At 38.7% G+C, this 16997-nt stretch overlaps 1 protein-coding gene across 10 annotated transcripts in view; it reads right to left on the bottom strand.

Annotated features, from left to right (window-relative positions):
* The window catches only part of TSEN15 (tRNA splicing endonuclease subunit 15), a 47333-nt gene extending 32986 nt beyond the window's left edge, over positions 1 to 14347 (bottom strand). For 9 of the 10 annotated variants that reach the window (XR_002123141.1, XR_002123143.1, XR_002123142.1 and 6 more), the window contains exons 1-3: positions 14188 to 14347; positions 11759 to 11840; positions 11323 to 11458 (exon numbers count right to left, since the gene is read on the bottom strand). Coding sequence is in view for 2 of the 10 variants with exons in the window: in XM_019635551.1 (XP_019491096.1) it covers positions 11323 to 11458; positions 11759 to 11840; positions 14188 to 14313 (344 nt within the window). In the remaining 8 variants the exon portion in view is untranslated. Of the gene's footprint in view, positions 1 to 296; positions 439 to 11322; positions 11459 to 11758; positions 11841 to 14187 lie in introns of all 10 variants that reach the window. The other variant, XM_019635553.1, reaches the window with a different exon arrangement.
* Between the last annotated feature and the right edge of the window lie 2650 nt (positions 14348 to 16997).

The following is a 16997-nucleotide window of genomic DNA, read 5'->3' as shown; positions in this document are numbered from 1 at the left end:
TCCACCTCAACTACTTATCAAATAATAAAATACACCGTGACTTCATGAATTACACTGGGAAATTATGAAATTCTCCATATTGTAAGGAAATCAAACTATTTTTACAAAAACTAGGAACATGTCACTTTGAACAAAATAGAGCATTTTTCTGAGGTATGAAAATAGAGCCTTTTTTTTCTTGCATTTTCATACTGCAGAGGAAGAGGTAGTTTTATGAATAGCCTGATTCACAATTACAATCATGTCATAATGTTTCTCTTTTTTCACTGTTTACTGTTCGTTGCCTCAAAACTGACCTGAGGGTCTGGCAGCATAAATCCATCAGTAAGTTTATAATAGACTATTGTGGAATCGGACTCCACTATGGCCAGAGTAAAAGACATCGGCAAGTCTGCATCACCTTGCAATTTTCGAGACGCCTTCAATATCTCCCTTATCCTGAAAATAAAGTCACAGTACATTTAGGATTCACAGTCATTCAGTTAATAAGATCAGATTCTGTAAAATCTTGGGGAAGAGACAGGCAACAACGTTATATCCATAATGCTAAGGAAATGTCTGAAGGCTCAACTATAAACATTTCAAGTTGTCTTCTCACACAGAAAACCCTGCAAGGAAGGGCCATCTATAGACTTTCAACCCTTCTTTTTGTATTCACTCCTGATGATCAGACCTGAGAGAATCAAACCGCACTTAGGAACCTACAGCATGAGATTTATAAGCAATTTTAAACAGGAATGAGGTTCTGGAAAAGCTGAAACTAATAGTGAGTGTTCAGTGCATCTGAATTGGCTACGGATCATGAGTGTTCATTTTCCAACTTTGATAGTGGAGCAATTTGGCACTGAGGTGTGATTTTTTTAATAAACAGACTATAATAAGTATTTCCCCCATGGTGTTCTTAATTACCACCTATTTAAATAGCTATATAACATTACTAGCAATTTATCCCATCATCCCCCAGTTGCTGTAATGTTCTTTCCGGTTTGGGGGTAAAGCTGCTAATAAATATAAGCTGTGAGCACCATCTTTTTGCAGGTAGTTGTTTCCTTTAAAATATTTGTTGTGTTTTTCCAAGTATTGGGATTATTAGACCTGAATACAGACATTTTTATTGTTCTCAGTATGTAGTCAGGTGCTTCATAAAAGATAAAAGAAAAATATAGAGAAAAATAAACCTTTTTTGGGTAAAATTACATATCAAGCAATCAATGTTATACAGAATTGTAGTTTGCTTGCTGTGGAAAATAATCTACTAAATCTAATATCTAGGTCTTCAAAGCACCATTCACTTTTGTTTATACAAACTAAAAATCCTTATTACCTACTTAATAAAGCCTGTGTTCAACAATTCAGTAAATGTAAATTTCAGAGCTTTTTTTAAAAGGCAAATAAAAAATGATCAGTTGCCTTTTTCACTAAGCTAACCAAGTCTCCAGAAATTGGAAAAAGATTTACTAGCATATTAACATGCTACAACTGAATACATAAATAACAACACTATATTCTCTTCAGCAAGAGTGTAACTTGTCCCTTTAAGTTCTACTTTCCATCCCTAAGTAAAAATTCTTATGGTCACTCTTCACGCATACTATTAGCTATTGAACCTATCAAGTATTTTTTTTAAAGTGTCTGCTTTTAAATATTCTTACTACAATAATTATAATGCTTTATAAAAAATCAGTAGTAGAGATTGGAGATTTTTAAGCGATTTAAAACAGCAATAAACTTCGGGAAAAGCTGAAATTAAGCTGTCCTTGCTAAAACATCACTTAATCTTTACATAATATATTACAGAGTGATAACCGGTTTGTTAGAACATGGGTCACAGGAGGCTGCTTACTTATTACCTAGGTTCACAAAGACATAGAATAAGATGAGGGGAGGATGAGTTTCTAAGTTGGTTTCCTCATATTCAAACCATTTCAAAACTGACCTTAAGAGAGTTAAATCAACAACACAGCAATACTTCAGATGCTAAGCATAACTGTCACACAGCACTTATTAGATAAATAAAATCTGTCTCCCTGGCAAAATCTTAATTCCTGTTCAAGAGTCAGCAAAGCACCATCTTCTCTTTAGCCTCCCTGTCACATTTCCCAGCCTCTAGACAAAGTTACCTGTCCTACCCTCCAGAGGCACCCTGTGCAAACCTACATTAGTGTAATCGCTATCTTGTGTTTATATGTCTAAGTGTCTGTTTTCCACTGGTTGTACTCATTTTCAGAGTCAAAGCTTTTTTTTTTTTTTTTTAATTTATTGATGCCCCATCTGTAGTAAAAACCTGGGCAGAATGAATGAAGCTTTTTGAATGAAGGCTCCCATATGATTACAATAAATCTGTAGAAATATAAACTTTAAAATATATTTCTGACAAATGTTTTTCTAAAATTTATTATGCAACTCTGTTACACTAAAAAATTCAACTTGGCTTAACTCAGGATCATCATTTTTGGTACTTCTTAGATGTCCAATGGTGAATGGTGTAGGACTTGAAACCAAAGAAGTTCCTAGAATTTAATTTCTTAAAATTATCTGATATTCACTTGCTTTTTGTTCATCAAAACATTCAAATTATTTTTATCACTTGTCTCTACACCAGGGCTTGGCAAACTAGGGTCACTTAGTTTTTTATGGCCCATGATCTAAGAATGGTCTTCATCTTTAAATGGCAAGTTCTGTGTGGTCATGTAAGTACCTACATAAGAGCCTCAACTGTGCCCCTCCTCCCACAAACCTAAAATGTTTCCAATCTGGCTTGCTAAGAAAAGCTTTGCTGATCCCTATTCTATACTATGAAAAAGGTTAAGAGTAAGAATGTAAGATATGATCACAGGGCAGTGTGCTTCTTTTTTTCAATATTATTTGTTCAAAATCAGAGCAGGAAGACGTTCCACTTCTAATTAGGATGCGGAAGATCTCAAAAGACCATCATTCCTACCATAATAATAAGAAAATACCCGATTTGCTTTAAAATATCACATTTTTCCTTAAAGCCTTAAAAAAGATGTGAACACAAAGAAGTTTAAAGGAACTCAATTCTACAAAGAAATGAGTCCTTCCCAGGTGAGTAGAGACCAAGAGAAAGCCACTTCAGTCCCTGAGGGCAATTACTAAGTCTGGGCACAAGTGTCTAAAGGAGTGAGCCTGTCACAGGCAAGCGAGGTCACTGACAAGGAGAAACCAGCAGTGCATGTAAGAGCTGCATATGAACGGGCACGGTGGGCTGGAACCGGGAGGGCACCGCTCTCTGCAGTTCACCAGGTTCTCTCTCATGGCACTTTTGCTGCATTTAAGCAACAGCACCCAAAACTATGGAAGGGACTAGAAAGCAACGAGCAAGCTCTAGTCACAAAGTCTTGCTGAAGACACAGGCCTGAACCCATTCTTAAGACATCTAAACCAGAACACAACTGAGATAACTAAAGCTGCAACTCAGCCGTGACCCCTCTCGACTTCTGATAAGACTGACTAAATCAGGCCTTTAGCCCACTGGCCAGATATAGGAAAGGATAAGCTCTTTGGGGCTGGAGTACCATCAATATCAGTCTATTACTTATGTGCACTGTCTGGTATATAGTGAAAAATTCTAAGCGATGTGAAGAGAAGCAGGAGAATGTATCTATTGTAATAATCAAGAGCAAAAAGTCAACATAAGAAGATCTTCAGGAAACGAAGTTGTTGAAAAACTCAGATGATGAAATTAATAGCTAACAGCTCTAAAATAGCTATTGCAAATATAATATGTTATGATACTGAGGAAAAACGACAAAATGGGTGACAAGATAAAAAATTTAAGCAGAAAAAGTGGAAATTCTAAAAAAAATAAAATAGACATTCTAGAATTTTTAAATAATATATATTTGTAAAGTATTGACTAGGATTAATGGTAGACTAGGCATGGCAATAGCACATTTGAAAACTTGCCACAAGCAACTAAATTGAAAACAGAGAGAGAAAAAAATTAAAAAAAATAAAACATGAGAGGCATTTGGTACAATATCAAATAAGCTACCATATGTGTAACCGGAATTACAGAAGGAAAGGAAAGAGAGAATGGTGTCTGTGTTAGTCCACCTGGGCTGATATAAGAAAATACCCTAAACTGGGTAGCTTGTAAACAACTGAAATTGCTCTCTCCTAGTTCTGGGGCTCCAGCGCGGCCGTGTTCTGGTGGGGGCCGTTTTCCTGCCATGGAGTCAGCACCTTCTCTCTCGCTGTGTCCTCTCATGATAAAGGAGGCAGAGAATCTCTTATTAGGAACTAATCTCATTTATGGGGGCTCCACCCTCATGACTTAGCACCTCCCAAACGCCCCACCTCCTAATACCATCATCTTCAGGGATTAGAACTTCAACATATAAAATTCGGGGGACCCATTCAGACAATAGCATTGTAGAAGCAACAGCTGAAACTCTTCTGAATTGGTGTCTCTGAATGTAAAGTGTGTCTCCTACAGAGAGCATATAGTGGGACCTTGTTTTTATATCCAGCCTTATATTTTCTGCCCTTTGAAGTGTTTAATCCATTTACGTTACTAAGGGTGTTGTTAGGTTTATGTCTGCCATTTTGCTTTTGTTTTCTATTTATCACATGTCGTTTGTGTTCCTCCTTTACCACCTTCTTTTGCATTAAATATTACAGATATTTTCTAGTGCACCATTTTAATTTCTTCGTTGTTTTTGTACCATAGTTTTTTTATAGTTTCTTAGCGATGGCTCTAGGGATTACTATATGCATCTAATCACAATTTACTTCAGATTAATACTAACTCAATTTTAACAAAATGTAGAAACTTTTCCAATATAGTTTCAATCCTTTCTCCCTTCTTTGTGCTATTACTGCCATATATACTATGTTTATATATTATAAACTCAATAATACAGTGTTATAATTACTGCTTTACATAATCTTACATTTTTTAAAAAAGTTAAGAGGAGAAAGGATTAAAAAACAGATTAGTCTTCTATATTAATCTACACATTTAATATTTCTGGCACTCTTCATTTCTTCACATCATTGTCTGATGTTACTGCCTCGCTCCTACACAGCTCCATTCCCTCTCCCATCCTTGGTGTTAACATTGTTATATATCAGTTACTTATTATGCTATAAGCCTGGTTGGTTGAGTTTTGACAAAAGTACAAAGGCAATTCAATGGAGAAATTCTTTTCAACAAATGGTGCTGTCACATGAAGATAACATACATCGATGTCCACACATAGGGCTGGTGTAAGGGTCGATGAGGTAGCCTACATAAAAAGGCTTAGCAAACTGTCAGGTAGTCACCAAACACAAGTATCACTATACAGTACCTATTCCAGCTTTGCTACCTTGCAAATCGGAACATAATGGTTTTATCCACCCCCTTCCCTTAAGAAATAATTTCTATCTTTGTTAAACTGCATGAAAATCAGCTAGATTCCTGTTCATATCAGAGATTTACTGTAGAAAGAGATGATTTAGATCAGTGGTTCTCAACCTGTGGGTCGCGACCCCTTTGGGGGTCGAACGACCCTTTCACAGGGGACGCCTAAGACCATCGGAAAACAAAAAGATATTTACATTGCGATTCATAACAGTAGCAAAATTACAGTTATAGAGTAGCCACGAAAATAATTTTATGGTTGGAGGTCACCACAACATGAGGAACTGTATTAAGGGGTCGCGGCATTAGGAAGGTTGAGAACCACTGATTTAGATGAAGCAACCACCGAAATGAGAAGCTTCAATACTCAGCACTGATGGGAAATGACACTGAAGCCACTGCAATACACAAAAGCTCAAAGTAAGTTACTCTGAACATCCCTAATAGGCAGAGTCTAAGGAGCATGGAGCGAAGATGGAAGGGAAAAAAACCTATTAAAACAACGTTTACATATTTTCCATTTCTCAAAATATGATATTGAAATCAGAATATGTGTGTGTGTGTGTGTGTGTGTGTGTGTGTTTCCTAAGGTAAACTGCGTGGAAATTTTAGCCCATATATTGAAATTTGGAATAGAAATTTCCATCTCATTCATATTTGTTTCCAGGGTTCTTTGATATAAACAGCAAAACATTTTCATCCTTACTCAAACACCCATGTGGGAAACCCTAACATTTGCAAGCTAGCTTGGAGTGGTAAAGGGGGATTTGTCTTCAGAGCTGAGGAAATCGCTGTCAGAATGAAGTGGAAGGTTCCATCTCTGAGCCCTCTTTATCCTGCTTGGTAGGCGGGGGGCGGGGCAACCTTACCAATGGATCCTCTGGTAATAACAGACTTACATAGTTTATCTGCCTTTGTTACTCAAAGCCCGCTTGGGAAGTCTTACAAAGACTCTCTAGTCCAGGATCTCTTCTAGTCTATTTTTAACATATGTTTAAAGTAATGTCATCCATCACCTTTCCCCATTCGAGACCATTCTTGCTTGTTTCCTTTACAGAATATTGATAAACTCCTAAAAATGTTTACTTTGCCTTTAATTCAACAGACTGTGCTTTCTCAATCTAGTAATAACAACAACAAAAGGTTTCCAAGTTCTATTTTAAAAATCACAAACAACTGTAAAGATGCTGAAAACAATGAAACATCATTAAAATAGTATAATCTCACTTAACTGCTAACAAGCTTACAGTTTGAAATCTTAATTTAGAAACCATAGAACAAGTTTTCCATATATATATATATATTTTTTTTTTTTAAAAGCTCAGTTCTTTGGAAAAATATTGCAGAGATCTTTCATCACACAAATCTAAAATGATAATTTAGATAATAAGTCTTTATAGTTCACTTTCACAGAAATACACCTATGAAAAACATAACCTATGCTTTAATAAGAAAAATTTCAGATTTCTGAGTTCTTTATATCTCCAGGGAACCACCCCCCTCCCCCCTGAAGAAAGAGATGAATCAGTAGTAATCATAGTTGGTCATCAACATAATAGAATTTGATGTCTGGAACGGGTTTTTCTTTCTCATAACTGTTCAGAAAACTCCACATACTGAAAAACCGAGAGGTTCCAACTTTAATAAAGCTAACCTGAAAACAAGCCTGAGGCAAACGGACAGGTAGCGCTGAGTGGCTACTGCCCTTCCTCCAAGCTATGTAAATACCTCCATAAATCTGAGCATTCATTTCTCTGTAACAATCCTACAATACAGACTAAGTCATCTCGGGAAATTTACACAGAGAACAAGAAAGTTGTAGGCAACATTAAACTGCAAATATTGTTGAAACAGGATATGTCATGGGTTAAATTTATTATTACTTTCAACCCACAGAAAGCAATATTCTCCTTCTGTCCTCTTCAATGTGACCCAACTGGCACATGCTGGAGACTCATCAATTAAAGACACTAACTCCTTGATATGCCTCATTATGACATTTTGGAACGACACCCCATAATCCAACTCTGAAACACAATGTAAATTTAAACTGGTGCCCAAGCTGCCCAAGAGGCCTTATTCATCCACAGGCTGAATCCTGAAGAAAACTTTCAAGGATAATAGACAGCCTCCCTGGGAACCATGCCAATGACTTCCTAGCTAAAAGGCAAGGTGGCTAAAATCCCGGGGTGGGGGGCGGGGAGAGGTATTGAACAATTAAGTGCCTGTGTAGCTATTCACTGCAGTGGGAAGCCATTCTGCTTATATAAACTGCAAGCTTTTGGAGGGTGAGAGAAAAAATGCTGTGTCTGTTAAAAGAAGCTGCCAGAATTGGGGGTTTCGCTAGCAACAGATTTCCAAGAGGTAATCTGAGGACACACATTATGACATGCAGGCAAGTCGAATGACAGAAATCATTTTACCAGTTAATAAGCTTTAGGCCTCAACTAAAACAATGGTCATTAAATGAATGAATTTATAACAAAGAATATACTTTTGAAGAGTGGAAATACAGGGAAATAATTAATAGTGTATCTTCCAAAAAAATTGTAGCATTTCAGGATTAAATCTCATAATTAAGAACATCTTTAAAAATGTTGTAAATAGTTAATAATACTGCATTACATATCAAAACTTGTTAAGAGAGTAGATCTTAAAAGTTCTTATCACAGGAAAAAATTTTCTTGTAATTAATTATGTAAGGTGATGTTGTTAACTAGACTTATTATGGTGATCATTTCACAACATATACAAGTATCGAATCATTGTTGTATACCTGAAACCAATATAATGTTATATGTCAATTATACCTCAATTGAAAAATTTTTGTTTAAATGTTCTAAAGAGGGAACTCAATTAGTTCTAGGAACCATTTACTCCACTATTAACCTAAGTCCTTCTTCCAAGACACTAAGGAAAAAGAAGGATGAAAGGTAGGGGGTGGATATAAATGAAAAAAAATTCCCTAAAAGGAAAAGATGCTATTCCTAGTGCGGGCAGAATGCCTCCCCAGACTTTTGGTTGTTCTCTATCCTAGATGCATATTATAGCTACAGTGTCAAGTATGGGCAATAATGACAAATAGTGCAAGCAGATGGATTTTGCAGGCATTCTAATTTTTTAGAAACTCTTGGAAGGCTGCTTAAACATATCTTTATGCTCTTTTAACATTTTATTGGATCGTCAGGAAAGTCATGACGTATTTTTTGAATGCAAAAATGCGTCATGACTTTCCCAATATGTAGCAAATCTCCACTGCAGGAACTTAGCAGTCTGAGAGAGTTCATTCAGTCATTCAACAAACATAATGAATACCAAGTACCAGGTACCAGGCTAGGCCCTGGGGAAATTGCAATGAACAGAACAAAGTTCCTGCTTTCATATTTTCTAATAGGGGTAGGAAGACAGTAAACAATCAAAAGAAAACTAACTGCATAACATACTGAGTAGCAATAAATGTGGTAAGTGTTCTAAAGGAGGACCACTTAGTAAATTGCAATAGTATAGCCAAAAGAGTCTCGATCAAACCAATTGACCAAAGTTTGTAGACTTTTAGCCTTATGGCTGCTGAACTAGCAGATGGCCAATTTCGCTGTGGAATATTGAAGCCTTTTTCCAAATTTCTAGAGTAATATTCAGATTGGAAGATGCTAAGAAAGAGAACATTTGGAAAAACTTTCTCTCAGATAAAATATCCATTTTAGAGGTTATCCGATCACCAAAACTCAAATGGAATGCCACACACATGTGGGATGGGGGAATAAAATGGCCACTGGAGAGGCTCCACCATCACATAAGCTATTCACTATCCTTCCCTGGCACCAACTCGGAGAGTCGTTTATAATGCAGTCAGGTTTAAATAGATGAATGATTCATTGAATTAACTACGCAAAAAAGATTTATAGATCATTTCAAAAAACAGTGTCTTAACTGTCTCTCGATTTTATCATTTACAAAGCACTTCACTCATCTTATTCTAAAACTTACATGTATAAACACAGATAAGCTTAAAATATGGCAGCTGTGGTTTTAGTTTTCAGCACATCTTTCAGATTTTACTGAAGAAACTAAATTGACATTGAAATTGGGAGACAACATAGGTTCTACCAGAAAAAAAACTGGTAATTAAAAATAGAAAAACATTTTTTTCCACGTAATTTGCTATGGGTCCTTGTGTAAGTTACTTAAGTTATTTTCCCATTTAGAATTACCTGTAATACTAATACTAGTACAGAAACCTGTAATACTATTATCCTAACTTCGTTGTAATATATTTCTCCCATTTAGGGGCACTCAACAATATCAATGGCAAACGTGGTCTAAAAAACAAGCTAATCAAGCTGTCTGACCAGAAAGTTGACTTCATTTGCTACCTTAGCACTGCAAAAAGGCCCCTGGCTTTCATTAGGATTCCTCTGGTTGTCTCGTCTTTAAATTTATCAGATCTCTTTGACCTCTATGAATTATCAATATGATTTTACACCATTGCTGGGTCTGGGGAAACTGCCCTCACAACCTCTTCAGTCATTTACCAAATGTGCTACATGGGATCTTAGATTCACCTTAGTGAGAAACAATCTAGACACTTCCCCATATGTATATACCATCCAAATACATAATTTAGTATTTTAAAATGGAAGCTAAAAATTGTTTTCCATCAGCATTAGGTAGTATTTTTCGATGAGAGAAAACGGAGACGTGTCCTGCCCTTCAAGCAACACAAACAACTTCATACTCCGTCAGCATCATTTTCCCACTAGATAACCAGATGTGGGTACCTGACCAATTCCATTCTCCCACTGGAGATGAGCAATTAGTATGTTCACAAGGGAAGCAGTGACGGTATAGGCACTACCGTCTGTAACCCTCCTCCTTCTGTCTCAGCACCGACAAGGCAGATGAGCTGCAGATCTAGTAATCCCATACAGGTGATCTCATACCTACTTTTACCTGAGAGACCTCCTGAGCCTTGAAAAGTATGCCAAAGGGTTTTAACTATGAACATATACTACGTAGAACTGCTTTACAGAAAATACCAGCCACAAACTACCTCTGCTCAGAGTAGTGCATTCACTCACTGTCATTCTAACACACATTCACGTTGGAATGGAATCTGACTGCAATGCTGCCAGAGACTGTACATAAAATCGCCAGGTCCAAAGCCTGGGGAAAAAAGTGGGAAATGGATACACAAACTGTGTAGGGAGTCTCAGAAACTCACACAGATATAACATAAAATCTTATCTTTTAAGGCGTCAGCAAATCCATATACACCATAAAATAATGGAAAGAATAAGCCATGCAAATATACATGCCGCTCTGCCACTCAATAGTCAAGATAGCTACTAAAATGGTTTTAAAGGATACAGTGAGATTACTTATTGTCATCACTAGGGAAATATTTTATAACTAAGTTGTAGTTAACTATACAAATGACAGAGTTTGGTCCAGTTTTACAAATTTGGGACTTCAATAAGGGGGATAGCGACACCACCTTTTATGCTCTGTGCCCTTTATAAATAACATGAAATTGCACCTGCAGCAAACTGCCAAGTCCTCTGGCTCTCAGGCTTTGTATACAACCCAGATTCCCTACTAATGAAAATGCTATTTAAAACTTTTGAGGAATAAAGAACATTTAAAAAAAAAAGTATTCTAATCAAACAGCTAAGCGGCATAGTCTAGGATAGCGATTTATAACTGCTGGGCTCAGATGGATTGCACAGAGTGTGGAACATAATTTATTTCTAACAATGAAGTATCAGAGTTGTCACGCTATTTCTTAACAGAAAATTAATATTCCTCTTAATATATCATCATTCGCATCCACTCACATTCCACCACGGTTTCTCTTTTCTTGATTGACACATGATTGACATATAACACTGTGTAAGCTGAAGGTGTAAAATGTGATGAACTAACCTGCTAACCAAAGACCAAAATCCCCTGCCCACCTGTTATGGCTGAGGGAAGCGCTGATGGAGGTAGGCACCACAGTCTGTAACCCTTCTCCTTCTATCTCAGTACCCACAAGGCAGATGAGCTGCAGATCTGGTAATCCCACACAGTTCACTTCATGCCAACTTTTACCTGAAAGAGCATCATTGAATGGACAGTAATGTTTATCAAAAATCAAAGATAAAAATTCTAAACTTCTACCTAATACTCAGCTGAGCAAACATCACTCATAACGCTCTCTTCTCTTTACTTTTTTAGTATTTTGTTACCCAGTAATTTCCAATGTAAATGAATAAATTACTAAATTGACAAAATTAATAGCAAATGCATACATGGTAGCTTATTATAATGTCAGCAATGCTATATCCCAACCCAGCTCCCCAACCCTTCACCACGGCCCCAATAATAAAACAATATAAACAAGTAACTTACTCTCCATGAGGTCCAGGTAAACCAAGAATGCTATATAAACTTGGGTGGCATCTCCTATGTCCAATTCCATCATTTCTAAATACTGAAAATCAAAAGGCATTGTTAAACAGAGAAGGATGAATCTCTTAATATTTTCTTTCACTCAATCAACAACTATTTATTAAATATATGCAATGTATAAAACTCTCTTCTAGGTAGAGTGGGAATTACAAGACAATATAAGACCTGATCCTTGCATCTAAAAAACTTGAAATTATTAGGGTAAACACATTGCACACTTGTTAGGCAAATAACAATATATGACAGTAAGTAATTAAAAACCAAGTGACTGGAATTAAAAAACAAACATGACACAACAGGTCAGAGGAGCTCTATTCAGGTGCCTTGATTGGTGAACATTCTGTGGCAGAGACGGGATACAATTGAGCCCTTGAAGACATGTATGATTTGAGAAAATTGAGAACGTAGCGTAACAGTGTAAGTAATCACAGAAAGGTGAGAATAAGCCACATATTCAAGGGCCTATAAAGAAACCTACCTGCCAGGAGTAGAGACATTTTTTAATAAGATTTCTGTTGGGGCATGTCAGTGGGACCCTCTATTTCTCTGGTCTCTTATTTGCATGTGGAGAAAAACCTGTTAGAATACCGCTCCTGGGCTTTTCCCCCACCAACTCTCACCTAAGAGTAGTTATTTAATTGCTGGATTTTAAAGAAAGGACCAAGCAGCTGCTGCTGCTTTCGGACTTGCCGGTCAGCACTGGGGGAACCTTCTTCAGGGGTCTCCTCCTGCAGCGGAAGCCTGAGGTTCTCCACCTGTCAGCGACTAGGTGGGAAAGCAGGGCTGATGCAGAGGTGAGGGGTGAGCAGGCCTGCATGGCTGCCTATCTGAAGTCACATTCTCCTACCGGCTTCATCGTAAGTGTACAGGTGCAGGGGTGTTACTATTGCAGTTGTCCTCAAACCTCAAAGGTGCTTGAACATAGCACTGAAAAGGTAACTGGGGACCAGGTTGCAAGGCCTTGACGGTTAAGCTAAAAGTCTGAATTTTACCCATAAGGAAACACTGAGGATTTCTAAGCATGAGAATAATATAATGAAAGTGGTGTCTGAAGACGATAAGTCTGATACCATATTGCTAGATAAAGTATTTTCAAATTGAGTAATAAAAATGCAGAACTGGAAAAATCAAGCCCCTAATATATTTTTTCTTTCTTTTTTTATAAATCAATTAGATCCTTCAAGAAGAAAATCAAAAGGGGAGATCGAATGGTCAGGGCCTATACAGCCATTAACTTCAAAGAGAAAAAAATCTGCAATTATAAACACTCACCACCAAATCCAGATGAGGTTTTTAAAACTTGTTACCAGTGTTTCACATATTAAATACTTACATAGAGCTTACTATATGTCAGCTGCTTTACAAATATTAACTGATTGAATCCTGTAATAACCCTATGAGGGAAGTACTTTTATTATCCCCGTTTTGCACATGAGGCAACAATGAGATGAAACAACTTGCCCCAAATCACAAAGCTGGTGACAGAACCAGGATTCAAACTCAGGCAATGTGACTTTGAGTTCATGCTCTTAACCACTATGCTGCCTCTCCATGTTATGTTTTTTCTTTTTATGGTACTGCATCGCCTCTCCATGTATTCTTTGTTTTTCTCACCTTGAGGCGGAATAAGGGGACAGTAGTTGTAGGATAAAATTAAACAAGATAAAAGAAATGAAAAGGGAGGGGTTAACTTTTCAGGCTCGTATCTTCAACCTTTTCCTTTTCTGGACTGTTTTTATTCGATGATTACCTATGAATAGTGCTCTCCAGCAGAAGACGGCAATTCTACTCCAGTTACTAGACCAGCGCCAGAGATTCCTACAAAACCCCCATCACCATTCATTGTCCATTCACTGCTTGGCATGTTACTGGTACAAGGCAACAACGAGCCCAACCGAAGCAAGCAAGAAACGACCTTTCTCTCCTGGACTGCTAAATACAGAAAAATACACCCACAAGATGAGTAGTTCGGCTTTGGGGAGGAACCTAACTTTCCCAAGACATTCGAAAAATTAGGAATCTGCACTTCAGCGAATACAAGACGCACACGGTGGGCCCAAGGCTAAGTGCCTACACCTTGATCCTCACAGCCTCTGAGATCGTATCCACCGCCCACAAGCTGTTTCTGCGTAGTTACTGGGGGGGTGGGGGGTATTGNGTCAGAGCATCAGTTCAACTCACTTAAACAAACAAAGCCAGTATTGCCTGCGGCTGGCAGTGTGCCTACGGGTCCCCTTCCGTGCGGGTCGCGCGCACACTCCGCGACCCGGCCCCGCAGGAGTGGAGGGTAGAGGGGGTGAGTGCAGCCCGGCGGGTCCGCCTGGGGTGGGGGCCGGGACCGGCGCCCCGCTCCACTCGCGCCTCCTGACCTTTGGGTGGGTGCCCATCCAGGCGTCCTCGGGGGCCCATGAGTGGGCGCCGCCGCCGCTGCGAGGGCCGCCGGGGCCCAGACCGCTGCAGCCCGGGGTCGGCTCGGAATCGCCGCGCTCCTCCATGCCGCCCAGTGGTGCGCGCCCGTGGTGCACCGCGCCCCGCGCCCGGCCAGAAGCAGCGATGCGCGCGCCTGGGTTCCGCCTCCCGCGGCCTCGGCGTGGGAGGACTCCGATACCCGGAGCAAAGTGGGATGAGCCCCTCCTTCTGACAAACGTAGCTGGAACCTGCACGAACGCACTCGAATTTCGCTGTGCGTTTATTCCAATCTGGGCAGATACGCGAGTAAAGGAGGTTCACTACCCTGAGCCCAGAAGCCCTTAACTCCTTGTCAGTGCTGTTGCAGCCCTATTGAGAAACTAGAGAATCCTTAAGGCCTCTTTGCGTTCAGCGTTGGTTCCAGGTCTCCCGTTCCAGAGAACAGGGAAAGCCTCATTCAGGGTCATGTCATGTAAGCTTAAAGTGTCCAAGTGGATGAGATCTCTGTAGAAGAAAGTGAAAAGAAGAAAGGCCAGGCTGCCAGGAACCGCAATTTTGGGGTGGACCCACCTTTCAGGATTAGAGGAGCAAGCGTAAACAGGAATAGTGGAATGAGTGGTCAGACGAGTAGGATGCACACCAGCATACACATGGGACCAGGAAGCCAAGGTTGAGGAGTTTCAGACAGGCAGAGTAGAACATTGTAAGCGTTTCTGGATTTACTATGAGTGAAATGGAGAGAAACTGGAAGTTCCCGTTAGGTTTTAATGGCATCTCTCTGGCTGATGTCTTGAGAATAGACCTTAGGCTGCAAAGGTAGGAGCAGGGGGGACTGGTTAGGAGGCTATTGCATGAGGCAAGAAATGACTCTCAAGATTCAAAGTCCCAGGCAGAGACAGAACTTCTTCCAAATATGACAAAGACGCTACTGGACTATCCCCAGGTAGAAAACATCTATAAAACTTGGACATTATACAAAAAGCAACTACGGGAAAATACTGACTGCAAACAGAAGCAGGCTGACTCTGGTAGGAGGGGCCATTTGCTCGGAAGAGGGCAGATGAGGACCTACACAAGAAAATTCCCTTTTCCTTGGCGTGTAGCTTGGGACTCAGTACAGTCCAGGAGGCAGGCTCAGCAGCAGAGGTGCATATGGAAAACTTCCCCATTTTTCTTATCTGGGGAACCAGAAAAGTGAAGCCGGGAAACTTTGAATGCTTAAGACATTAGGAAATCCCAGAAAGGAAGGCTCCAGAGAGGGTATTTCCCAAACTGTCAGCTTACATTTCTGACAGGTCCTGAGCCACTGGAAACAGAATTACAGCAGTTCAGCTAACAACTAAAGATCTGAACTGAGTCCAGCGCTGTCCCCTTAGAAACAGAGTTTGCAGTTCAAATCCAGCCAAGAAAATTACCTAATATAAAGGAAATAACACTCATCATTGAAAAATAATAGACTCCAAAACCTCCACAACTTATCATTCAAAATGACCAAGACATGAATCAAAATTACTGACATATGAAAAATCAAGAAAATGGATCCCATTTTCTAGAGTCCGACCCTGAGTTGGATCAGATGTTGAAACTGACAGATAAGGATTTGAAAGTAACTATTACAACTCTCCTCCATGAAGCAAAATAAAACATGCTTTCAGTGAATGAAAACCTAAGGAGTCAAATAGAAAATCTCGGCAGAGAAAAAGAAAAAAGAACCAAATGGAAATCCTGGAACTGAAAATTAAATTTTCAGGAATAAAAAAATTTCACTGGGTGGATTTAACAGCCAAATTACAGGGAGGGGAGTAAACTTGAAAGTAGAACAATAGAAATCATCCAAGGTGGAAAAAAAAAGATGATTTTTAAAAAACGAACAGAGCCTCAGAGACCTACAACAAGATATCAAACAATCCAACATGCATATAAATAGAACACCCAGACAGAGAAAAGAAAGAGAAAGAAGCAGGAAAAAAAAGTTGAATAAACTATTTCCCCAAATTTGATGAAAGACAGAAATTTGCAGGAACGAAATACTAAATGAATACCAAGTAAAATAAATACAACAAAGTCCATGCTGAAGTCCAACTGCTGAAAGCCAGATAAAAAGGTTGAATGCATCAAAAAAATGCAATACACGTGTATTACATACAGGTAGAAGTGCTTCTATTCCTGAATGTGATTTAAAATCACACATGAAGAGCCATAAACTGTGCTAGAATGTATTGCATTTGAGTCAAGCCATTAACATTTGCCTCCAGAAAGCAGCTGCTAAGCTCTAAAGAAGCAAATGGCACTGAAATTAGTAGGCTCCTTAAAACACTGAACACTGACACTAATTCAAGTAATTAGAAGTGAATAAATCTGTCTCTTTGACCTCTAAAGATCCCAATCAGTTTAGATGATGGTATTTATAGAAGCATTAAGAGTATTTTGTTCCTAATATGAGGAGAGGGTAAATTTTATAAATTAGTAAGGAGATCCAATAGAATTAAGTATGATGTGAACAAGGCTCAACCATCTTCAGAAGAAGATTTGCAGTTGAAACTTAAGTTTTAAAAAAAAGTGGGGTGGGGGAGGGAGGTTAGGGACTCCCAGAAAGATGCAGAAAAGGCAACAGGCTAATGGTACCCTCTGGCAAATAGATGATGATCTATTGCTTACAAAAAGCAAGATATATTTAAGCACAAATATTAAGTGCTTATGAATTTTAATGTCATTGTCTATTTTAAAAAGATGAAGAATGAAAATGGAGTATCTCTTGGCTTTTGTATTA

The sequence above is a fragment of the Hipposideros armiger genome, unplaced genomic scaffold (genome assembly GCF_001890085.2).
Source record: "Hipposideros armiger isolate ML-2016 unplaced genomic scaffold, ASM189008v1 scaffold_22, whole genome shotgun sequence".
Taxonomy (NCBI): Eukaryota; Metazoa; Chordata; class Mammalia; order Chiroptera; family Hipposideridae; genus Hipposideros; species Hipposideros armiger.
The sequence above is the reverse complement of the archived record's forward strand: the minus strand, read 5'-3'. Positions and strand labels throughout refer to the sequence as shown.